The sequence below is a fragment of the Onychostoma macrolepis genome, chromosome 09 (assembly GCF_012432095.1).
Source record: "Onychostoma macrolepis isolate SWU-2019 chromosome 09, ASM1243209v1, whole genome shotgun sequence".
Taxonomy (NCBI): Eukaryota; Metazoa; Chordata; class Actinopteri; order Cypriniformes; family Cyprinidae; genus Onychostoma; species Onychostoma macrolepis.
The window spans coordinates 36670258-36695257 of NC_081163.1; the positions used below are offsets into that span (position 1 = coordinate 36670258).

Below are 25000 nucleotides of genomic sequence, written 5' to 3' on the forward strand. Positions count from 1 at the left end.
GCGTTTGTGGATTCGTCAGTGCTGTATTACAGCAGCAGATGTGGCACTAACCGTGCAAAACAAGTAGTGGATCAGTGAGTGTGCTCTGTGTCTCCTGCAGAGGAATGATCGTAACCACAGACAAAACTGAAGAGCTGTTTGAGACCGGCTACTGGGCCAGCTACAATATCCCGTGAGTCCAGACCTTCACATCAGAGACGTGTGTGTGCTGCTGGAGTCCTCAAAACATCACGTCTCTACATCTGGAGTTTCTTATGTTCTGCTGCTGTAGGTACTTCGAGGAGGTGTTCAATGCGAGCGGAGGGCAGGAGCTGGTTCGGAAATACGGACCCTGGTTCTCCTTCAGAGACAACCCGAGAGCGCAGATTTTCCGCAGAAACCAGACTCTCGTTACTGACATAGAGTCCATGGTGCGACTGATGAGGTATTACCCATGATCCCGTCTGTGCTCTTAGTTCATGTGAAGAGAGCATCTCACTGCTGAAGTTTTGTTTATTTCTGCTGGTCTTGATTCAGTCTCTGTGTGTGTGTGTGTGTGTGTGTTCTCTGCAGGTATAATAACTATGCGGAGGACCCTCTGTCGCGCTGTGACGGCTGTGACCCCGCTCAGAACGGAGAGAACTCCATCTCGGCCCGCTCGGACCTGAATCCTGCGAACGGCTCGTATCCGTTCGGGGCTCTGAGACAGCGGCCACACGGCGGCACTGATATGAAGGTGAGCAGCGGAAACGATTGATCGCCTTCTAATTCACACCTGCACGCTAGGTGACGCCAACCAGCAATGCATTGTTCCTCGGATATGTGTCTCGTGTATGGATTTAACATCGTCCGCTGCTCAATATTCAGCGTTAAATTAATATAGCTAAATACAAGAAAACATCTAAGAATACAAATAGAAGCAGCATCGAGCCACATTTGAAAATGTACATTAATGCATTTGTTTAAAACTCACTTTAAACCATCATCGAGTGCTGCTAATAACTTCTGATTGTGATCTATAGTTGATTTTGATTCTATGATAAGCAGACGCACTCTTTGTATGTTTAATAACGCCACACTGCTTATAGTCATGAACATCCTTTTATTGTTATAAAAATATCATGAGCTACATACAGAAAACATGTCTCTTTGCTTTCATATTTCATGTGTAGGAATATTTCACTAGGGTTTTTTTAATACAGAAGATCTAGAGTTAACACGCTCGGACTCATAACACTCGCAAACACTTCAGATCACATAATTCAGCGGAGAATTAATAAGAATCTGTTCTCAGATACCGAAGATAAGAACTCTTCTCTCTCGGAATACTCTTCTTCTGTGTTTGTTTACACTGGTTTTTGAAACGGGGAAATCGACACACAGAACGAACAAAAATCTTTGCTTTTTCGCGCCGCAAATGATCGCACCTGGTGTGAATAGCCCCATAGGGCTCTTCGATTTCGATTCAAAAGCAAATTTTCACATTCTGTCTGTCTCTCTCACGCTCCTGGTGTCCTGCAGGTGACCAGCGCTGACATGTTCAGCCGGCTGGAGCTCGTGGCGGTCAGCGGACCCACGTGGGATCAGGTGCCCGTCTTCCAGTGGAGCAGCTCGCCCTACAGCAATCTCCTGCACATGGGTCATCCGGACCGCTGGGCCTTCCAGCCCGTCCACGTCAGATGGTCCACCTGAACGCCAGGTCTGCGGTCATCATGGATCATCACGGACTGTCAATCTCAGGAAGAGAAGAGCCACTGTGCTTTGATTATTAAAAAAACCAATGATTTGATGAAGGGAAGCGGTGTGTGATGTTCTGTGTCTGTGTAACTCCACTCAATCAAGACCTCACGATTGTTCTGTCGCTGCTTTGTATTTGTGACCCAAGCCTTGCACATGATAGTTTGACTTGGGTGCTGTGTGAAGTGTTGGCCTTCAGTTATAGACTCCTGCCTCGGACACAACCCCAAGTGTTTTACTTCTCTTTTTCTTTCTCTAAATAACAAACGGTGTCCATCACCAGGTGAATTTGCACAGTTCATTATCATCCATCACTTCCTAAAATCAGCCAGCTGCTGCTCCTCACAGACTGATTTATTGTCAATGGATGAAGCTCATGCTTTACTCTCATTCTGAATCACTATTAGTTGAGCTTTGATGCAGAAAAAGACTGATTTGTTTGTTTTTTTATTAAAAGGAAAAAATCCGAAGCCAAGTTGCATGAGAATCATTAAACAAAGCAATACATGGGTGTAGGTTTGGTGTGGTGTGTTTATTGTAAAAGTAGTTGCAAAAATGATTAAAGAGTGTCCAGGGTTCCTGCGCAGTATGGAGTTTGATTTTAGTATTTTCCAGGTTTGGAAATAGTATAATGCTGCGTCCAGACTATGGCCATTATTCTGTTTTCAAAATTATAAAATTGAGAAAATAAAATAAAAAATTTATCATGTAAGCAAAACATAATCCTGGATTTTCAGCGGAACAGAAATCTATTTATAATCAGGTGTCACCGTTGTCCTGTGCTTGTTAATTAATCAATAATTATTTGTTAGGTACAATGTACCCATTGTGTTCATGTTGAGTTGCCAAACATTTGCTGCTATGGGTGAAGTTAGGGCAGGTTTGGTGGACTGGTTAGGTTTGAGGACAGTATTTTAAATATGAGTACAATATAAAAACATATATGTGCTCAATAAGCGCATTGTACTAAATTATTAATTTAAATGTAAGTAGTGAGTAGTTAAAGGGATAGTTCACCCACAAATGAAAATTCTGTCATCATTTACTCTCCCTCAAGTAGCTCCAAACCTGTATGACTGTGTTTGTTCTGCTGAACACAAAGGAAGATATTCTGAAGAATGTGTGAAACAGAGCAGTTCTGGGCCACCATTGACTTCCATAGTTTTTATTTATTTATTTTTTTCAATGTTCAAGTCAGTGGTGCCCCAAAACAGCCTGCTTACAAACTTTCTTCAAAATATCTTCTTTGTGTTCAGCAGAACAAAGACACTCATACAGGTTTGGAACTTCTTGAGGGAGAGTAAATGATGACAGAATTTTCATTTGTGGGTGAACTATTCCTTTAAGGACACCTAAAGTGGGTCCCAAATGTGTACGTCTTATTAATTAAAACAAACATTCAAACTGAGCTTCATTCAGGCTTGTTTGTAGTGTTGTCAAAGTCCCAATTCATCGTTTCTAAGGCAGTGCAGACATTTTAAATAACTAATAATAGCAGTCATTCTTCAGGACCTTGCTTTCAATCAGTCCTGTGTGTATTTGTGTGAGGAGCATCAAATGTTTCTGTTTACAATGTGTTTTCAGAGCGTTATAGCCAATCACAGACATGTTTGAGCATGAGAACACAATGGCCAGTCAGAGGTGTTCAAGCGGTTTTTATTCAGCGCTTTAGAGTTAAGTACAGTTGCGAATCCTATCATTATAACCAACAAAATGAAAACACGCGTAAATAAGAGAGTCATTGAGCAGTGTGGACATCTTTATTGATTATAACTGGAGTTTTCTCAAGAGTGAGATAATTAAATGCAGTACTGGATCCAAAATTGTGATGATTGTTACAGTAATAACCATAGCAACGGATGGGACAAATATGTCAAAATTGATCTTGGAGTGTAAATGCAGAATAAATAGACTTGGCGTTCTATATAATGACTTTCTTTATTCTTCATTTTATTACTTTTATAATTTTTCACTTGACCTTTTTAAAGCAGTATTTACTTAATTGGAAAATATTTCTAAATTTTAAAGTATTTTTATTATTATTAGCATTAATAATAAGATATTTACTATTTTAATAATATTATAAACTTTTTTTTTTTTTCAAATAGTTAAATATTTCAAACAATTTTTACTGTGGTACAGAGTACCGTGAAATGTTACTGGTATTGGTAGACTACTTACATTTTGGTACTGTGACAACACTATTTGTAGTATTGTGAGTATTAAATTATGAATTCAATATTGTAAATTTGAACAAGTGATTGTTAGCTACTCACTAAATTGTTTATTTTACTATGAAATAAGGTCTGAAGAATCCAAAGAGAAGTCTGAAAATATGAGTCTGGAAAAGTATGGAAGGTAACACTTTATTTTAAGGTGTCATAATACAGAGTAATTACCTAATTAAGTACTTAGTAGTAGCCGTTGTACTTACATGAAACAGAATGTACTTACCATGTAGCTAAGTTATGGAACAGCCTGTAATTACCGTTTGTAATTATGTAGATGTAACAGGCAGCTATACTGTTACACACCGAGTCTGTTACACAGCTACTTGTACACTTAAGTACAATATTGATACACTTTATTTTAAGTAGCTTATGTCTGTGTACTTACATTTATAATTATGTTGTATAAAGTCTGCAACACATATGTAACAATCTTTTGTTACATAAGTAGCTGTGTAACAGACTTGGTGTGTAACAGTAGCTGCCTGTTACATCTACATAATTACAAACGGTAATTACAGGCTGTTCCATAACTTAGCTACATGGTAAGTACATTTTGTTTCATGTAAGTACAACGGCTACTACTAAGTACTTAACTAGGTAATTACTCTGTATTATGGACACCTTAAAATAAAGTGTTATGTGCAGAGCCCTGAGCATCACCCTTGATACAGTCATCGGTCATCTTGATCAGCACAGACCAGCAGATCCAATTCATTTCTATCAAACCATTCTTTTTGTTTTTGACCGAAACACCAGTGTCTCAATCACTGTGGTCATGGCGTTACAAAAGACTTGCCTCAAACTACCACTAAAGACATTTTCCAGATGAACTTTGAAAGTTGTGAAACCCTCAGATTATATTTGGGAGCCCATCAGACGTAAGCGTCCACGGCGTGAGATCCTTTGGGAGGTTTGCTGGACTTCTGGTGTGCTCGGTCAGGGATGGGCGACGGCGGAGGACTGTATGTCTTCTGGTTTGCTTCAGAGAGATTGGAGGAATGAGTGTGATAGGACATCTCTTGGGTCTTGGAGCTGAAATCAGAAACATCTAATCACGATTACATTCAGTGGCAGGACATCTGTCCCACATCTGTTCCTCAATTCAGTGTGAAAATGTGCATTTGTGCTCAATTCGCTTTTGCACAACACATTAAGTACATATTAATTATATAACAAGCATTCCCAGTGGAACACATAATGCTAAGTTTGATCCGATTAAGCACACTTTTTGGATTACAAACCAGCTGGGCGTCCTCTAAGCATTAGTAAATAGTCAGTTTGTCCTTTATAAAGCCTCGTCCCAGCATTAGTAGTCATTAGTAAGCAGTTTATAAATACAGCTATAAAAGCCTTGTTCTTGTTTTATAAGCATATCTCTTACAAAGGAGATCTGTTCTCTGTTCTGAGGCTCAGTTATCTTCCCAACAGAAAACATGAACAAACACAACACGGAGAGATACAGAACTCTGAAATATTTATTTCAAGATGCAAAAAAATTCAAGTGTACACTTGAATTTTTTTTTTTTTTTAATTGCAGAGGTTTATTTTTGCATCTTGAAAAAATATTTCTGTGTTCTGTATCCTCTGTGTTGTGTTTGGGAGATAAATGAGCCTTTAAATCTGCTTTGTAAATGCTTTATAAGGTATAAATAGTCTTCACTTTAGATGAGCTCACATAAATAGATGGCTGGCAACTACTAAATGTTTTATAACTACCTGACTTAATCATGAATTTCAGCAGGAATATGTGTTAATAAATCATTTATTAACACACTGAGCAACTATTATCATGTGTCTAAATAATAAGATTTATAAATGTACTTTTAAATAGTTTATTAATCATTTACTTACACTTTCTAAATGATCTTATGAACCACTGACAACTCCTAAATAACTGGTTTGTAAATAACGTAATAATTTAGAAATGATAAATTGATCGTTAATAAAGAATGAAAATACAATTATTAAACATTGTAGACATGCTCAAGAACAAAACATTTATAGCTGTATTTATAAACTGCTTACTAATGACTATTAATGTAGGATCAATGCTTTATAAAGGATGAATTGACTATTTACTAATGCTTAACTAATGATTCATAGTGTGCAGTTATTATAAAGTGTTACCAAATAGTTGTTAATTCTTATCTTTTCATGCTCAAGATTCTGTGGTTGAAATGAGATTTCTGTGTGGTTTAGTCCACAGATACCTGGATCGGCAGCCCTCCTTCCCTGCAGCGACGCTGTACACGAATCCTCCCGCCACGAGGAGAGCCGAGCCGCCCCATCCCACAAACAGAGCGGATCCCAGCTCAAACCTGCTCACAAGACAGAGCCAATTTCAAACCTCGTACAGATGTCAAGTACGCATTTCATCTGATTACACTTTGGTATTGAGATACTAACTTTTTTGCTTTGTAATTTGGATCCATGAACTCAGAAATAACCTTGTGGGCGTACCAGCTGTAAGCAAACATACCGCTGAGACCTAAAACAGAGACACAAATTAAGCTTACATACAGTATACTGGAACATACTGGACAAGTGCAAGTGTTCACCTGATAAAAGGTAATTCATCCCTGCAGCAAAGGTAACTCTCGCATTCACAATTTCAGACCCTCCGAGTTTTGTGCACTTCATCCCCACCAAAGCCAGAATGGACCCGAAGAATCCCAGAATTATGGAGATGATGACGAGAGATCGGCACAGATGAATGTATGCTGGTGAATGATGGACAGAACAATAGACACGTTTATTTGTAAAGCGCATTTCACAATACAAAATGTTTTCAAAGCAGCTTTACATGAAGTCATGAAGTCACACGTCCCAAAACCATTCAAGCTGGTGGTTATTAAGCCTCTTATTAAGAAACCACAACTAGATCCTATTTCCAATCTTTCAAATCTTCTGTTTATGTCTACAATTTTAGAAAAAGTGGTGTCTGCTCAATTGTGCTGCTTCTTGCAAAAAAATCATCTCTGAAGAATTTCAGTCAGGTTTCAGGCCCCATCACAGCACAGAAACTGCACTTGTTAAGATTATAAATGACTTGCTTCTTGCGTCAGACCAAGGCTGCACCTCATTGCTAGTTTTACTTGATCTTAGTGCTGCATTCGACACTATAGACCATGACATACTCATAGATCGATTACAAAACTATATGGGTATTCAAGGGCAGGTTTAGATCCTACCTATCCGATCGCTACCACTTTGTTTATTTACACGGGGCGTATGGAGTACCACAAGGATCTGTCCTAGGTCCTCTGCTCTTTTCAATATACTTGTTGCCCCTTGGTGATATTATTAGAAAATACAGGATTAGTTTCCATTGTTATGCTGATGATACTCAACTATATATCTCCCAGATGAAACTTCTACATTATTTAAGCTAACAGAGTGTGTTAAAAATGTAAAAGATTGGATGACCAATAATTTTCTCCTATTAAATTCAGATAAGACAGAGATATCACTTATTGGACCAAAAAACAGTACACAGAATCTCTTGGATTACAATTTGCAACTAGACGGATGTACTGTTGCTTCCTCTACAGTCAAACATCTGGGTGTTATATTAGACAGCAACTTGTCTTTTGAAAATCATATTTCCCATGTTACAAAAACAGCATTCTTCCTTCTTAGGTAACATGTTTCGTAGCTTGGCAATGTTTTTGTTTCAGATGCAGAAAAGCTAGTTCATGCATTCATGACCTCTAGACTGGACTATTGTAATGCACTGCTAGCTGCTTGTCCGGCATCTTCAATAAACAAGCTACAGATAGTCCAAAATGCAGCGGCTAGAGTCCTTACCAGGTCAAGAAAATATGATCATATTACCCCAATTTTACAGTCTCTGCACTGGCTACCTATTAAGTTCCGGATCAGTTACAAAATATTATTACTTGTCTATTAGGAGCTTAATGGTTTATCTCCTGCGTACCTAACTAGTCTTCTATCTATCCCTCAGACAACACATAGAACTATCAAATTTTGCTGTAAGTTTGATTGCAACATATAATCATTGCTGTTAATAGTGTTCATCGTCATTAACTGATTTTTACCGTACATTTCTGCCATGTGTACATTAACTTGACATAGTCACCACTGATAAGCTATTACTAAATATATTGTAGAAACTTAATTTCCTGTAAAGCTGCTTTGCAACGATTTGTATCGTGAAAAGCGCTATACAAATAAACTTGAATTGAATTGAATCATTTATAGGTAAGCATGCATGAAGTAATGCAGGACCAGTGATTACAGTACTACAGTAACACTTTAGCTACTTAAAATACAGTAAGTAATAGCAAATATAGGACTGAGATCGTTCCTCAGTAGCTAATCAGTAATTACTGAATGAGATTCGTCTCATTAAGAGCTGTTAAATAACTATAGAAACTCTAATGAATTACTGATCACACATAAACGTGTCTGAGACTTGAGCAACTGTTGGTTTTTCTGTGAACGTGATCATAAAATGCGTCACTAATTACTCAAGTGTTTCTCTGCAGGAACTAGGTGTTATTTCTATAGTGCTGTATGCACTCGCCAGTCAGTTTCTAAGTAAAAATACAAGCCGTTCTCAAGAATTCATGTCAAATAGGGTAATAAAGTTCAGTGATAGGTACAGTATAGGACTCAGTAGAACTAAAAGTATTAGAGGAAGTGTGGTTTATTATGCTTCCAGGATGTAATAATGAATATTACCCATGTGTGCAGTACAGTTTTGTGCATGTATTAGACAGATATAAAAGGACCAAAACAATGGTTTGATATTTTGGTTCCATAATTACTTGTGGTTCATAAAATGTCAACATTGGTTTCATGTCCTTTAATAGTGCAAAACTAAAAGTTCAGGAGCTTCTTTACTTTGTAGCAAAGATTTGAGGTTTTTTACAGAAATTGACCTACAAACATGAATCCGCCCTGAGACATTATTGACTAAAGAAACGTTCTAATGATACTCACTCTGTAAAGCCAGCAGGGTGGGGAAGTCTTTGCAGTCAGAAACGCCAGTGGAGTCAGACAGACAGTCTTTCCAGAGGTTGGAGAAATAGTGACTGGATGTCAGAACTACACTGTCCACTTCAGAATAAGTCCAATAATTTATTGGCATTGTTGAACAAACCAAGATCCACCCGCAAACACACGCTACGAAGCACCCTATTTCAGTGTACATCATGACCGTCCTGTAATGCATGCTGGGATGAGCCTGATGCAGTTAAAGATGATCTTCGAAAGCAGACCTCGGCGAGAGGACAGACAAACCTTCCTCGAGCGGTGCTGGACAGATCTAGTGCTTTCACCGGCTCTTCGGGAGGTGGACGCTGTTTGTGGTGTCATCAGTGCCACTTTGACATACTGTGTTTATTATATACATAAAGCTCAGAACAACCCGTATTACATGGTTTTATATTTACAAATGTCACCTCGTACACAAAACTGGTAACGGGGGGGAAAAAAAACGTAATTTTTTCATGAGCTGCACAAGTAAAGTCTTATTTATCTGTACAGTGCTTTTCACAACACACATGGTTTCAAAGCTGCTTCAGAGAAGATTCACTGTTGTGTCTGTAAAGTGCTTTAAGTGTGAGTTTTGGTGCTCCTCTGGATTTAGATCTAGTTATATTGTATTTAGAGTGTTGTCTAGCACAAATATCAGTCCCACAGTGACTTAAATATCCATTAAGATGGGATACGGTGACGCGGGTGTCACAAACACTGCTGATTATCTGGAAAGGTCTTTTTAAAGTATTATTCCTCACTTTCAACTCAAGAAGTCTCTAAGTGACATATAATGAACACCAGGTTCAGTCATGTGACAATGTGCGCAGTGTCGTTACAGTGTCAGCAATTTTTAAAAATGCTTGTTTTTGTTGCTAAATATATGTTTCAACCCATGCAACAATTCTAATGTTTTAATAACATGTATTAAAATCAGGTTAAGAGTAATCTAGTATATTTATTGAAAAAACTGATATAAAACAAGTTACAAAGAGATCGTGGTGACATATATGTCACATCGGGCTATTAACCTTATAAAAGTAGGTGGAATGTTGAAGTGACATATTTGTCACATTAAGAAAAATGGTAATGATCTGCTCAATTAATTTATCTGATTCAGTTATTTTAGTGTAATATATTTTCTGCTGCTCATTTCAAAGCATATTTGAACAGATCTACCTGCATGTTTAACATGTTGACCTCCAGTGTGAGGTACTTATTTATTTTTGTTCAGTTTGCACATTTTCGAGTTGTGAAAAAAGAAAAAAAAAAAAAATCTAAAAATTAATTTCTGGTTAAACCATATACCTGAAAAGGTAGAATTTTGATATGTTACAAAAGAGTTGTTGTAAAATTTAATGGTCACAGTTATGTGGTTTTGAAATATGTTGTGGCAAAGCAAATAAAATGCAAAAACTGTATTACTTCTGAAAAAGGGTTTTGTTTTTTTATTTATCATTTTGATATATGTTGTGAAAAAGCAAATAAACAGGGAAAAAAACTGTTATTTAGCAAAAAATAAATAAAATGTTTTTTTTTTCAATTTGAGATATAAACGCCTAATGTAACATATATGTAACATGAAAAATGTATCATAAACGCCCAATGTCATATATATGTCACATTACAGATCTTTCACAAGGAGGGGTTGTATTTCAAAAACAACTGCAGAAACATGTCATAAGTGTTTTATATGCCCCTTAATTTTCCTATAAGGAGAAACTGGTCCGGGTTCTTATGGGATATGAGTACAATGTAAAAACATATATGTACACAACAAGTGCATTGTACCACATGATTAATTTAAATGTAAGTACACAGTAGTTAAGGCCACCTAATATAAAGTGGGACCAAAAAAATGAAGACATGTTGCAGAACAGATTTTATTGTAGCATTTTCTTTTAACGGTCGCAACGTAACAGAGCCTTTCTAAAGTTTGTAAAGTTTGTAAAGTTCACACAAATGTGTCTCTGGGAGATATTTTGTCGCCAGTGGCCTGTGACATCCTGGAGATGCGAGAGCTGCTTGATTGGCTGAGAAGTATAGACTGTCTCGAGGGTGCGTAGTATGCAGAAGTGTACAGTGCTTTACTCGCTGACCGCCGGGCGTACGATGGAGCGGCGTATGCTGTTCTTGTAAATGCAATCAACTTTCTACAAGACAAAGAAGAGAACTGTAGATGAATCTATCTTCCTCTTTGCTATACATTTTTTGTAAGTTTACTGTAACCGTGAAGATTATTTACCTGGCTGGGATGATCGTCACAGCATACAATACAGATCCAAGAATTATAAAGAAACTTCCAATCAATCCAAAGAATATTGGAGTTCCTAACCCATACCTGCACAAAATAGCAGTACAGAAAAATAATACAAAAAACAGTAATGCCAATGCATAATAATAATAATAATAATATGGGGGGGGTCATATCACACCAAATTTGGAATCATATCACACACGATTCTGTTGAGCTTATGAATGCAATGGCCAATCAGAGGCGTTCAGATGAGTCGCGCGCTCACTGACTGGATTCTCTGGCAAATTCTCTCATCGGTAAACAACAGAGCGCAGATGTACGAATGTAATAAGATATTAATTTGACAGTGTAAACAGCTTGGAGCCCTGCATTCAGAAGGAATGTCCTAGTTAGTGTTGGACGGGGTCACCTCAGATCTAATGCCTCGTCAAACACTGCCCATCCTCTTTCCTGGGGAGCTCATTGTTTTCATGACTGTCTTCAGTTACTTCGACATCTCACTCCTTCACAACCAAGTTCCAGAGACCACTGAAGGCCCATCTCTCACGTCCATTCCTCCCGAATGTGTTCAGTCCCGCATGTGCATCACAGCTATCGCCCTCACTTCTGTTTTTTCTTTCTTTTCATGTTTAATACTGTAAAGCTGCTTTGAAAATCTGTATTGTGTTATAGAAATAAAGGTGACGATGTCATAGACTTACAGAGCGTAGATTCTGAGCCGCTGAAAGCGTAAACCGATGCAGTAATGTTCAGGGAGTTAATGGTAGAGAAAAGTTGTTTTTTAAATTGCTATTTGAAGATTTTTTGTTTGTTAGTTTGCTTGTTAATTGAAAACACTTATATTTGAAAACTTTTTAGTTTTCACTTGTATATGACCCCCTGTTCTTGATCAATTGTACAATAAATACAATTAGTTGGAGTATATGATTACAGAGCACTTACGAGCATGAAAGAGTGGAAATGTCTTGCTCATCTCTACTTTCAGTTACTTCTTTTTTTTTTCTGCTGAGTACCTTTTACAGATATAATATATACTTACATATGAACTGAATGTACACTTATTGAACACTTAATTGCTCACTATTTGCAATTAAATGACAATGAATTATAATTTCAATTTATATTAAATGCAGTTAGCTGTGCTTTAGAGTGCTTTTTAGACCCACTTAAGACTTAACTCTTTATATGTAATTTCATAATTACTTCTATTGTACTGTAGAATATACTGACACACATTCATGATAAAGTCAAATATATTTTAATGTCATTTCCACTGAAACTTGTATGTCTTATATTTAAATATATCTGTAATTACACATTTGTAGTGTGAAGTTGCAGTTTAGCACATTTCAAATATATTAACTTTAAATATATTATTGAATAACACTCTACAGTCAAAATAATAATCAAGTATTTTACATGTGCTTTAGCATGTTATTCAACATAAGTGTGTTTTTTTAAATACATTTTCATTTTAAAAATGATGTTGTAATAATCTTTTGTCGTACTTTAAAGTAAACCTTTTAATGTTACATTTTTATTCATTTGAAGGTCATCAAATGCACATTCGGTGCAATTAAATGCACTTATTTTTCCACAATGGTTTTCTTATTTAATTATCATTATTATTATTAAACTTGTGTCCTGGTGGCTGTGCGCCGATCACTGTGAGTGTGATACTGCTTCATTCAGACCTTCTCTGTTTGGATAATGAATGCTGTGGACATGTACCTTATAATGCTTCTGTCAACGGTGGGTGAAAAGGCAGAGCTGACGACCCTGTTTGTGTATAAACAATACGCCGCAAGCGCCGACACACCTGAGGACAAAAAACAAAAGATTTCATATATGTGGGGGAGAACACACGCTGGTAAAATGTTCTGATACTTTGTGTTTAAAATATGACCCAAATGAGTACGACAGTGTCATTCCACACGAGCACAGGAGGAACGATGCTGATTGTTATTCATCCACGTATCAACCTGTATGTGTATATATATATAGATCAGATGCGTGTGGTTATATAAAATGGTTTTGCTCACCACCAACAAAATGAAAAGCTGCTCCGAAAAATAATATTCTGTCTTTGTTTTTCTCACTTCCACCAATGTAGGTGCAGTCCATCCCGATAAAGCAGAGCACAGCGGCGACGAGCCCCAGACTCATGCCGATCAGAAGCAGGCCTCGGACTCCCTGAACATACGCTGTTCAACAGGTACAAGAGCTCAGATTACTCAGTCTGTCCCCACTGAACCACTTCTGTGAGATGCGAGAGCACTTACGCGTGACGGCCCACAGCGCATCGTAGTCCCTGCAGTCAGTGACGGACGAGGTGTCCATCACGCAGTCCTTCCACAGGTTTGACCAGTACCACGTCGCCTTGATCATCCAGTTGCCGCCTTTGCCGCCCACATAGAAGACTCTCCAGTAGTCCATGGCGAGCGTGCAGCTCACAAACAGCCAGCCAAAAGTAGAAATCAAGAATCCAAACACCTGAATTAGACTTTTCCTCATTTTCCTGTGAGCTGAGCATACGGTCAATCTCACTCAAACATGCTCATTCTGAGCTCTGACGAACACCTGCTGGAGTTTAGGAAACAGAGGCTATGTTGTGTTTGTACACACATCGTGACACTGGTTTACTGTAAATATTATGAAGTGTGTGTCTGGTGGAGAAAACAGATGCAGTGCAATTAGAATGTTATGCACTCTGTTGCATGCACCAAAAAAAGCATGACAACATTATATGGAATATTTATTAAACATCAACAAAAAATATGTTATTCTTAATCACAATAATGACTGAGACTTGGCAATACAGGCTACACAATCTTCAATGTTAGAAATTCATTTGACATAATTCAGTCCGGCCTGCTTTGAACCTACTCAAAATCATGATCAGCCACCATATACTGCCAGAAATGAATACAACACAACTATCAACAGATGACACAATCTCATGCAGCGCTGCGTAAACATAAATGTAGTGCTGATATCACATTATATATGCCAGAGTCTTCAAAAATGCAAATAATAATCTTCAATTAGAGCATCTGTACAATCATCTGAGCTGGCCATCCAAAGGCACTTAATAAGCTAACAAAACCCAGATATCACACATCAGAGGGAGGCGTGAATGAGACGGCGGTGTGTGCTATACGTAGGCGTTTTTGTCGAAGTGTTGGGAAGTGCTGCTGTATTCTGGCGGAGGTCTCCGGGTGTGTGCCGACTGACTCTGTGGCATCGCACGAGACATTAAAGATGCTCCGCTGTTGACGAAAGCTCTTCTGTCCGATGGATGCGGCGACCTGCTGGAAGGGGGAGGCAATATCATCATCTGTTAAGGCTTGGTGGCCATAAATGACCTATAGTTTGGGTCAAAAACACCAAACATTTCTATTGGATTCCTTGGAGCTTATATTTTAGGGGGCATTTACATGACACTGTTTTAAAAGATTTCAAAGTGCAAGAAAATGATGCCATTATCATACTGTAGTGCGCCTCATTCATGAAACTTGCGTAAATATATGAGTAAATTCAAAGTAATTTGCTCATAAAACAGACCTTCCTGAAAACTCTCCTCCGAATTCACAAACGCTTCGTAAACATCAGATTTGATCATTAAACAAGTATGTTAATGAATTCCAATCATTTGTAAATAGGGCACTCGTAATCCCCGCTTATGAATTACAGCTACATAAGTTACGTGTCCAGGAACGCATTGTAATATGGTTTGGCTCCAGTGATTGGACGGCTGAGAGTCCAATTTTTTTGTTTTGTAATCGTACTCATGTTCAGATATTATAAATGTTTGGCCTTTACTTGCTGCTCATGCCGTCAGACAGCGACAGGCAGAAGAGCGCTCCTCCGAGGAGACACAGCGTGGATCCGGCCCAGCCGATGAACAACGCAGCGCCCAGCTCATACCTGAGGAGAAGCACAGCCTTTCATCAGCAACATCGCTCCACTCACCTTCGGTCGGCCAAAAGTTGGTAGGAAAAAAATACTAGATATGTACTTTTGCGCAACAAACATGGGGTCGAAAAACTCTGAGGTGATCCTGTGAGCGTACAGAGAGCAGGCGCTCAGAGAACACAGACCTGCCGAGGAACAACACGCACAAGTTACAGCAATACTGCGCCGTTATACTGCACTGGACATTACAGCTGTGGACGATACTGCTCTTCATACGAGCTCAGAGGAAGAGACGTGAAACCCACCAGTACAAATGAAGGTGATCCCAGACATGCAGACGATTCTGGCTTTGGTTTGGTCGGGACCACCGATCTTAGTGCACTTCATGCCGATCAGAGCAAAGATCGCTCCAAAGAAACCAAGACAGACAGCAGCGATCATCAGCCCCCGACACACCTGGATATAACCTGATCAACAGCACAGAACATGTGAAAGAATGAACGCTATCTGCTATTCATTTTAGACGCGTTCATCCAAAGCAACATATTTTACAATACAACAATATATTTATATTGTAATAAAAATAATAATAGGATATTAATGTAATGAGTCCATACTTTGGACAGAAAGCCTCCTCCTGTCTTTTTCCCTGATGGCACACGTACATCTCGGAGACGTCTATTTGATGTCTGCATTTACATCTGCAAGACGTATTTTTTAGGGTGTTTGCTCATCTGCAATACGTCTATAGGACGTTTCCTTTTAGATGTCAAATAGACGTCTATTAGATGTCTTTAAGATGTTTATGAATGTATGTAAAACTGACATCTTACAGACGTCTGTCAGACGCTCGTAGACAGCAGATGCTTTCCAGATCAAGAGATCTTTAACAGACATCTTGCAGACGTACGTGTGCTATCTGGGTTAAATCTTCACATTCCAATGGTGTTATGGTTACAGAAATGAAACGGCAGATTAATTAATCCACATGAACTGATGAACCTGTAGTAGAGAACGAGCTGTTTCTCTGATGTCTGTCCTTGAGTCATGGAAGAGCAGATCCACAAACACGCTCTTCTAGCTACTCTCTGGGCAAATATTAGCTCGCTAGTTAACCCATAAATGCTGCTGAATAAATGGAAAACAGCCTGGAGATAAATGCATCTAATTTATTGCCCTCAGCTTTCTGAAAAGTGCTAAACATTGACATGTTAGAAGGAAAAGAGTCGGACTGTTGTGAGTTTATCTTGCACAGATGTCTAGCTCTGTCGAGAGAATTATTCAATTATTATTATTAGAATTATTCAGAACAAAAATCTTGTCGTGATGAAATTCAAGCCATATATGTCGTCTTAAATATTTCACAGGTGTGTCATTAAATATATATTATATTAAAATACATTATATGATGAATAATACATATACGCAGTGGGGTAATGATGCCTGAAATTACTACTGAATTTATTTTGCATGAAAGCATTACAAACTTATTTGTTATTAGCTTAACTGAGTAAAGGTTACATTTCAAATGAACGCATGAAGAAGATCATGTTCTCCAGCGTGATCTAAGATGCTATTGGAGATCTGACCGTCTGGATCTCTTAAACTGTTGATTATTTTACAGGCTTAAATTAAAAAAATTCATTGGCTGAATACATACATACATGTAAACATATAAGCACACAAACTTGACAGAAAAGAGACGTGTCTGACCGTCCAGTGCCAGCATCGAAGGGAAGTCTTTGCAGTTGGAGACTCCAGTAGAGTCTGTCACACATGTTTTCCACAAGTTGGACCAGAAGGTGGCTGTTGTGATAACAGTGCCATCGATTGAAGACACCTTCCAGTAGTCTGTAGGTAAGGTGGAGGACACCAGCACCCAGCCCGAGGTAGTGAGTATAAACGCCAGGATCTCTCTTGCCATGTTACTCATTGTTCTTCTTAAGTTGTCCGTGACTCCTGCGGTTCTCAAGCTTATTGTCCAGGTTTAGCAGGTGCACTACATCAGCTGGCTAATATATTCTCATCTGACACCGCACTGGGAGGGTGTGCCAAACCGAAAGATTGAGTGCAGCCACTGAAGGAGACGGAGGACAGCTGGTAACACAGAGAAGTATTACCAGGACTTTTTATTATTATTTTGATGCTCCCCTTTTGCATATTCTACTAGCTCTCAATAGTAGAGTGTTAGTAGACTGGTAAGGTTAGGGTTTGAATAAATCGACATGTACTTGCAAAGTCACTTATATTACTTTACTTATAGTTACTGATACATTACTGATAATCAGTAGAATGTCTGTTTGGACACCATCACAATAAAGAGTCAGCAGATATTAATCAGACAGACTAATAATACTCTAATGAGAGTTAGTCGACATGTAGGTGCAAAGTTACTTGGAGTCAACAGAGTGTTCAAAGGGGACCATCAAAATAAAGTGTTTGCATTATTTTTACTAAATTAAAAAAGTGAAAATATACACGCAAAGTACAAAGTCTGCTTTCTTCATCATCTTGATAATAAAGAAAATGACCAATAAATGAAAAGATCAAACAGATTAAGTGGACAATTAATCTATCAATAATCTAGGTCACTACGCTAAGCTTGAGTGTACTAGAGTATGAAAGATGGGTTCGACTGGAAACTAAATACATTTTTTTAAATACAGAGATAGTATGTTAAAAGCGTGTTTTCATGCATATTCATGGTGTCCCAAAATGGCACAGTTGAGTACACTTAGATGATCTTAAGAAGTACTAAAGAATCATTTTTAGTATATAAAGTACAAAATAGAGCACTTTAAGTACATGATGGAAGTGCTTTTTTTTCAGCTGGGGGTTTAAGGCATGGGCTCCTTCAATCTCAAGATTTTAGCTCCATCTCTAATCGAACACCTGAAAAATCAGGATTTCTTGAAGGTAGGCAGGTTGGTTTCAATTATGGATGGAAGTGGACTCTGCTGGACAGCGGCTCGCCAGGACCAGAGTTGTCCATCCCTGATCTAATGATCTGTGTAACTGAAAGTGAACATTGAAATTCAGAGGATATGTGTCCCAGTTATAACGGGTGCTGTGTGTGGCATAGGTCACCGCTTAATGATTCTTAGAGCTTGGTTACTCATTCAGAGAGAAACCATTACTCTAATACTGACCTCAACAGGTAACATTTCTTTAAACTGTTCCACATTACACATTACCTCACCGGTCCAAGAACAGTTTGAGAGTGGATACATGAGGAAAAAGTTTTCCAAAACACATTACATCAGAATCACGGAGCTGCAGGGTTTGAGGTTTTGTTGGGACAGAAATCCATCATCATTCTTAATGTGTTTTTCATTATTAGTCATTTTAAGTTGATTAATAATGATCATTAGCCCGCTAGGGGTTGACAGGAATTTGACTGTGAACATGCAAAAGTGTTTCTGCCAAGCTTTTAGTTTTCTACTTCTGTCCATTTTTAATTCATTTCTGTACATGGTTTAACAACAAACCAAAAGAGCAACATTACAACATATTCCCTTCCAACCATGTTTTACACATACACCAAAAACTGCAAGATAATATAACACAGCTGCTTCCATCACAATGAATGAAAAAAATACATGTTTTATTTATATAGTGCCTTTCAAAAACCCAAGGACGCTTTACATAATGTTGATAACATTATAACATGAATACAAATATAGTCACGTGATCAAACATTTTGGACCATTTACACACACACACACACACACACACACACACACACACACACACACACACACACACACACACATACATACACACACACACACACACACACACACACACACATATATATACAGGTGCATCTCAATAAATTAGAATGTCGTGGAAAAGTTCATTTATTTCAGTAATTCAACTCAAATTGTGAAACTCGTGTATTAAATAAATTTAATGCACACAGACTGAAGTAGTTTAAGTCTTCGGTTCTTTTAATTGTGGTGATTTTGGCTCACAACGCAGGGTGTTTGTTAAAAGGTCTTAGCTAATTTTAGCAGGCATCTAAACAGATGGGAATTGATTTATCTTTAATATCTTGAAACAACGACATACTTATTCCACTAAAAGCTTAAAATTGTTGATAAATCTATTTTGCCATATTTCAAGTTCTTTACGCTGCATGGACTGAACATCACTAGAGACAATACAGCGGTCAAGAGGGAAAAATGCTTATTCAGCTTCGTTCGAACTATCATATTGTGGAATGAATAAATGATAGTTCAGCTGTTCCTGTCATGTTTGGACTCTTTTTGCTCCTCATGATGTTGGTAAAGAAATAATGCATTGGTAAAATGTTAAAGACACTGTTTAACTTTATACTCTATGCATTGAAAGCCCACGCCGAGGTTGACCAGACAATAGGCAGGCTACAGCAAATAGAGATCCCAGGTAGAGTTCATTCACTGGGCATGGAGAAGTCCCAAAGTTCTGGTCCAAGGCTAGCAGAGATCCTGGAAGCGAGAAGACACAACAAAGTTCTGCATTTCCAATTCAATGGGGAAGGAGACATTATCAGACACCATGCTCTAAGTTTCTGACCTGACCAGGAAAGATAATTCAAGAAAACCTTCTCTATTACATTTTCCTTCTTTTGCTTGGGTTGAACACATCATCTTTGTTTGTTTGGAACAGCAGCTACACTAATTTCGTCTCCATTTGCTTGCGTCCCGAGGCAGAAGCTTCAGTCTGGATCCAGCGCTTACGAAGATCTGACGCCGACCCTGGAACAACATATACAACTACCAGATTTAGCTTAATCTTAACATTTAATCGCAAAGTTTAATCGCAACATGTAATCATTGCAGTTAATAGTGTTCACCGTCTGTTTGATTGTAATTTATAACTAACTGCATGATTTTTACTGTACATCTCTGCCAATGTTTCCAGAGCCATTAAGTGTTTTTCATTTTTCAAAGCATTGCCACAGAATTCTCTTCCATCACTACATTCAGCTCAGCAGCATTGCATTCATTCATCCTGTGTTCACACCATTTATTGTTACTATATGATTTTATTCGGCATCTTTCTTCTCATTTAGTTAGTGTATATGCATTTATTGGTATCATTACTAGTTGTTCTATTTACTCTTGCATATCCATTGTTAATAAATCTCATTAATCTTAATGACATTAATTATGGGGTGTTTATATATTTACTTAGATATATCACATTTATATATTTCACATCTGGAACAGAGGCGTACAAATGTTTTTTGTGTGTATGTTTTTCTGAATCACATGTACACATATTTGAGAAATTATGGTAAGATCAAATGTAGGATGGTTTCTAAGCAACGTTTTTTTTGGTGTTGCTATGCTACAAGAGACTAAGATATGTCATTGTTGTAGTAGAACAGCATTTGTAAATGTATATGCAACAAATTATATATTTTTAAGAAAATCCCATCACTTCTGGCAGATAAAGGGAATAATCGGGATAGGTGGAGATTTTAATTGTGTCCTGAATCCAAATATGAACATGTTGGCAAAAGAAGAGCGATCCAGTCATGCAGAACAAACCACAACCGGAAGAGACCCAAGAGAGCGAGGGACTGCCAAAGGTCACAGCGCCGGAGATCGGCTTGACCAGTGCAAAAGATGTAATTTTAGGCAGGAAAGTATCTCTTTGTTTGGTGTTCCTTTAAACTCTGTTATATTGGTCAATCAGAGAAATCAGAAAGGGACATTATTATGCATTGAATAAGAAAACAAAAACGGTTTTATTCACTTACACTGGATGAGAGTATTGATAAACACATCAGTTTAGCTCTGTACTCGAACACAGTGCAACCAGTGGCCTCAGGATTGCTATGAACCTGGATCAGATCTCCGCAGGACCAGAGCGGTCCAGGCCTGGACTACACGACCGCAGTACGAACGCTGTAGAAACTAACCGTACTTCATTCTTTTCTTCTGCCGCTTTAACTCGTTAACCTTGTAAACAGCTTTCTGAAATTCTCAAACGATCCAAATATTCTTTAAAAAAGCCACCTTAAAATATTGCAACTCTCATTTTACACATCTGTAAAGTAAAGCATAAGAACACTTCAAAAGCGAATATAAAATATATTTTTATGCATTCCTTATCCTGTCCATTGTTTTCAAAAGCCATTGCAATAGACTAAATTTCACAAACAACATGTGAAGCTTTATTTTAAAAGAAATCTGCTGCCATGGCTCTCTTGGTGACGGCAGGCGATGACGTGGGCGACTTCAACACCCCGGACTTTGGCGTCCTCTTGGGGTCAAAGGGCACGCGGGACTGTCTGGCCGGACTCAGCAGCGAGCTTTGGTCCATCTTTCTGAACTCTGACAGGAGAGAGCAGGAAAGCAGATTATTATCTGATATATGAGATAAATGATTTTACAGAGACATTCATCAGAGACAGCGGAGAGAATAATCACTAATTTTTATTGTGCAGAAGGAGGCCTGGAAGAAAACGTTTGGGAACCACTGATCTTAAGGTACACATTATTATCAGTATATCAATGCTAGCAGGATGCTTTAGCAGAATAAACTCTAATGTCTGTTGTGCCTTCATTTGTCTAATTATAATCAGCAGCACATTTTCACAGTAAAACACATACATACCCATTGTTTTATTATTCTTGAGGCCAAATGTAACTTTCTTCATTTCAGATTTTGAAGCTTGCAAAACCTGGAGAAAAAAAGAAAAAGAAAGAGATTGAGACGACTAAGATTGAGTTAAAGTAGCGCACACGTCTGCGACAGAGGCATGTCTGGAGATGCGTCTCGTACCTTCTCCCCGGCCGCGCGTGAGCTGTATCCCGCAGCTTTACAGAACATGGGTTTGGGAGCTTTCTTCTGTCTGAGGACAAACCCTTTCGCCTGCATCTCTTTAGTGGCTGGAAGTGAAGGCTCTTTAGCTTCCTGAAGACAGAACACATCACAGCTCAGTGACTCTGGCTTCCTTCACACTACGGCTGTCAGAGTGGCTGAATAATTATATTCGAATTTAAAATGCATAATTTCTGTCAGGCGTGAAAAAAAGCTTCTGGTTTCTCTGCCGAGGCCACGAGAGGGCGCATCGAGCACAATATCACTAATGCACACGACTATCTTTGAAAAAAGTGCATTGTGTTTAAAATAATGTTTATAAACCATATATAATTAATTACACTGCTTAAATTAGAAACAACAAGCATCATGTAAGTATGTATAGTTTAACACCTAAAAGCAATCACAAAGAGTAGCCTACCTTTTCATTTTAAAACATGAGATGCAGAAAAAAACACCATAAAGTCTCGAAACATGTTTTTTAAAAGTTGAACTTGCATTAATTTTACATGCTTTCTAAACGTGCGAGACGCGAGTGCAGCGCTGATAGAGGTCCTTCTAGAAAATGTGATAAATATGAGTTCTGTGTGAACGGCTTGGTTTGAGTTTTGAGGTAAACAAGATCTTCTCCGCATCGATGTTCTCGTTTTCTGCATCCAGTGGCTTCAGCTGAATAAGCTAAAAAACGCATTAAAATGCAACGACACCTACATCGTCATCGCATCTTGTGCGGCACATATAAAGCCTGACACGCATTTAAAATTCAAATGCAGCATTTTTGCATTCAAATGTGGATTTTTATTTTAAATTCGACGCATATTCGAAATTCAAATTGTTTTTTTTTTTTGACAGCCCTACTTCACACACTGCAGGCAAATGTGGCCCACATCCAATTTCAGACTCGGATCTGCTTTTGTCAGGACAGTGTGAACAGCACAACTGCACGGAACCTGCTCTTTTCACTAAATCAGATACAGGGCAGATGTTGTGCTATGCGACCGCATGAATTCTGATATGACCGTTTACGTCACTCTAAATCAACACTCGGCAGGATTCTGTGCTCATGAGGGAGTCACATTAAAGACTTTACATACCCAGAGTGATCAAGACCGCCGCAGAAGTGGAAGTACAGCGATGTGTCAGAACTCATAAGCATCGCAGTGACGACTCAATACGGCTTCTGCAGCAGATCACACTGTAAATAACCCATAATCGCTTACTTTATGTCCTCCGTGTTTACTTCCGTGTGACAGCGCACTGCGCAAGTCTTGCCAAGTCCACAGTTTTCCCGCGGAGTTGGGCTACTTTTTCACTGTAGCTGTGGGTTAAAGCGATATTTACCCCCAGAACGCAGTACATCTCTTTTGTTGTGAAAACCTGCCGACCCGGTTCGTATTGCTCTTTTTTTCGCAGAACCCTGACCTGTTCACACTGAAAATGTCTTATTAAATAAATAACAGACTTACGCTGCTGATCTTGGGTCTCTTGACGCTGGTCTGGTCGGCGTGTCCGTTCACCCTCCTCTTCCTCGCTGGTTTGAGCTGGACAGCGGCTGACCTCGGCTTGCTCTTCTTGGTTCTCAGTCGTCCAGCAGGCTGCTGCGAGTCTTCGGTGTGGACCGTCTCCTCCTGATGAGCTTCTCCATTGGTCACTGGCTGCGGAGCGTCTGAGGCGGCGTTCTTCCGTTTCTTCTTCTTCACTGGTGTTTTTCGAGGGGCTTTAGAGGAGTCAGAGGTGTCTTGTGTCTCCTGTAAATCTGAAACGACGTTCTTCCGTTTCTTCTTCTTCACTGGTGTTTTTCGAGGGGCTTCAGAGGAGTCAGAGGCGGTGTTCTTCTGTGATGCGGAGGCTGTTGACTCATCTACAGGAGCGACGGCCGAGGCTGGTAAACAAGCGACTTCACATTCTGCTCCTTTTGCTTTTCTCTTCAGTTTTTTCCTCTTCTTCAGCGTCACGATCTCTGCTGATGTCACGCTGATTTCCATCTCTGAGCAGTCATCTGCGTCTTCACAGGTCTTCCTCGAAGCCGTCCTCTTCCTCCGCTGCTTCTTCAGCCGTGTAACAGCAGGCTCGGAGCATGAACTGTGCTGGTCTTCACTGTCACACCGTGATGATTCAGCATCAGACTCCCGCTTCTCTTCGGTTACACCAGCGTCCAGCAGAGTCTCCTCTGAGGGCTCAGCACTCTTTAAACCGCTGTTCTTTCTCTTTTTCTTCTTTTGTTTGGTGTTCTTTGATATGTCCGTGTCATCTGCCGCAGCCGCCGGCTCCGACTGACCTGTTGGAGATAAATCAACAAACATGCTTTAAACATCATCATTAAGCAAAGCAACTGGAATGAAACAGTAGCCATCATTAATATTCCTAGTTCTACTGAATTTGGATCCACTTTTCAGCACCATCTGGTTATTAGATGGTAAGACGTAAGCATTATATATTTAACCTAAGTTCAATACAAAAAAAATAAATAAAAGAAAAATAAATGATAATAATACTAATGATAATATTGGGAAGAAGAAAATGAATGGCAATAAAAAAAAATATAGTCTCTGTACAAAATAAGAGTAGTAGTGTGTTTAATGCCATGTCAGCATCTCTGGCTATTTTCATGCCAAAAACAATTTTAAAAATACAAGTATAACAAATACAATAAAAACCAGCAAACAAACAAAAACAAGTTACATTACACAAGATTTTTTTACATTAACATGATAAAAATTGAAAGCTTCCTCCGTCATCTGATTATCAAAAATGAGATCCAGAAACCTATAGCAAGTACATCGACGGTGTAAAAAGGACACTTTGGTACTCACACATTACTACAAGTGTTGTCCAAATGAATTTTTATTTTTTAGCATTTTTTTTTTTAAAGCAACTGTATATGTTGCTTTTATTAAATAAAGTAATTTAAAACGACTGGATATTTCAATACAATATAGGTTTATGATCTGTCTATAAACAATCTAAACAGTCAAAAGCTTGGATTTTTTAAACCGGTTTCATGCAGTAGTTTACTTTTATCCTTACGCTGATCGATGCGTCTAATAAACGGATAACACTACCG

The 25000-nt window shown here is 38.5% G+C and overlaps 5 protein-coding genes across 5 annotated transcripts in view; 1 reads left to right on the plus strand and 4 right to left on the minus strand.

Annotated features, from left to right (window-relative positions):
• The window catches only part of plbd2 (phospholipase B domain containing 2), an 8719-nt gene extending 6488 nt beyond the window's left edge, over positions 1-2231 (plus strand). Inside the window, exons 9-12 of the mRNA XM_058787302.1 lie at positions 101-172; positions 272-424; positions 553-715; positions 1501-2231. Coding sequence (XP_058643285.1) covers positions 101-172; positions 272-424; positions 553-715; positions 1501-1671 — 559 coding nt within the window. The 3' untranslated portion in view covers positions 1672-2231. The remainder of the gene's footprint in view (positions 1-100; positions 173-271; positions 425-552; positions 716-1500) is intronic.
• A 2317-nt stretch (positions 2232-4548) lies between these two features.
• On the minus strand, positions 4549-9235 carry cldn10c (claudin 10c). The gene is made up of 5 exons (XM_058787304.1): positions 8913-9235; positions 6506-6667; positions 6354-6435; positions 6158-6265; positions 4549-4979 (listed from the first exon to the last, which is right to left on the minus strand). Exons 1-5 carry the CDS (start codon positions 9142-9144, stop codon positions 4820-4822), a joined length of 744 nt encoding a protein of 247 aa, XP_058643287.1. The 5' UTR covers positions 9145-9235; the 3' UTR covers positions 4549-4819.
• A 1582-nt stretch (positions 9236-10817) lies between these two features.
• On the minus strand, positions 10818-13804 carry cldn10l2 (claudin 10-like 2). Its single transcript, XM_058787303.1, has 5 exons — positions 13488-13804; positions 13248-13409; positions 12937-13024; positions 11194-11289; positions 10818-11101 (listed from the first exon to the last, which is right to left on the minus strand). The coding sequence occupies exons 1-5, from the start codon at positions 13717-13719 to the stop codon at positions 10903-10905; spliced, it is 777 nt and encodes a 258-aa protein (XP_058643286.1). The 5' UTR covers positions 13720-13804; the 3' UTR covers positions 10818-10902.
• A 143-nt stretch (positions 13805-13947) lies between these two features.
• On the minus strand, positions 13948-17200 carry cldn10b (claudin 10b). Its single transcript, XM_058787305.1, has 5 exons — positions 16834-17200; positions 15426-15587; positions 15224-15305; positions 15028-15132; positions 13948-14516 (listed from the first exon to the last, which is right to left on the minus strand). The coding sequence occupies exons 1-5, from the start codon at positions 17051-17053 to the stop codon at positions 14360-14362; spliced, it is 726 nt and encodes a 241-aa protein (XP_058643288.1). The 5' UTR covers positions 17054-17200; the 3' UTR covers positions 13948-14359.
• A 3633-nt stretch (positions 17201-20833) lies between these two features.
• The window catches only part of rrp1 (ribosomal RNA processing 1), a 24113-nt gene continuing 19946 nt past the window's right edge, over positions 20834-25000 (minus strand). The window contains exons 13-16 of the mRNA XM_058788006.1: positions 23403-24214; positions 21898-22029; positions 21730-21796; positions 20834-21446 (exon numbers count right to left, since the gene is read on the minus strand). Coding sequence (XP_058643989.1) covers positions 21292-21446; positions 21730-21796; positions 21898-22029; positions 23403-24214 — 1166 coding nt within the window. The 3' untranslated portion in view covers positions 20834-21291. The remainder of the gene's footprint in view (positions 21447-21729; positions 21797-21897; positions 22030-23402; positions 24215-25000) is intronic.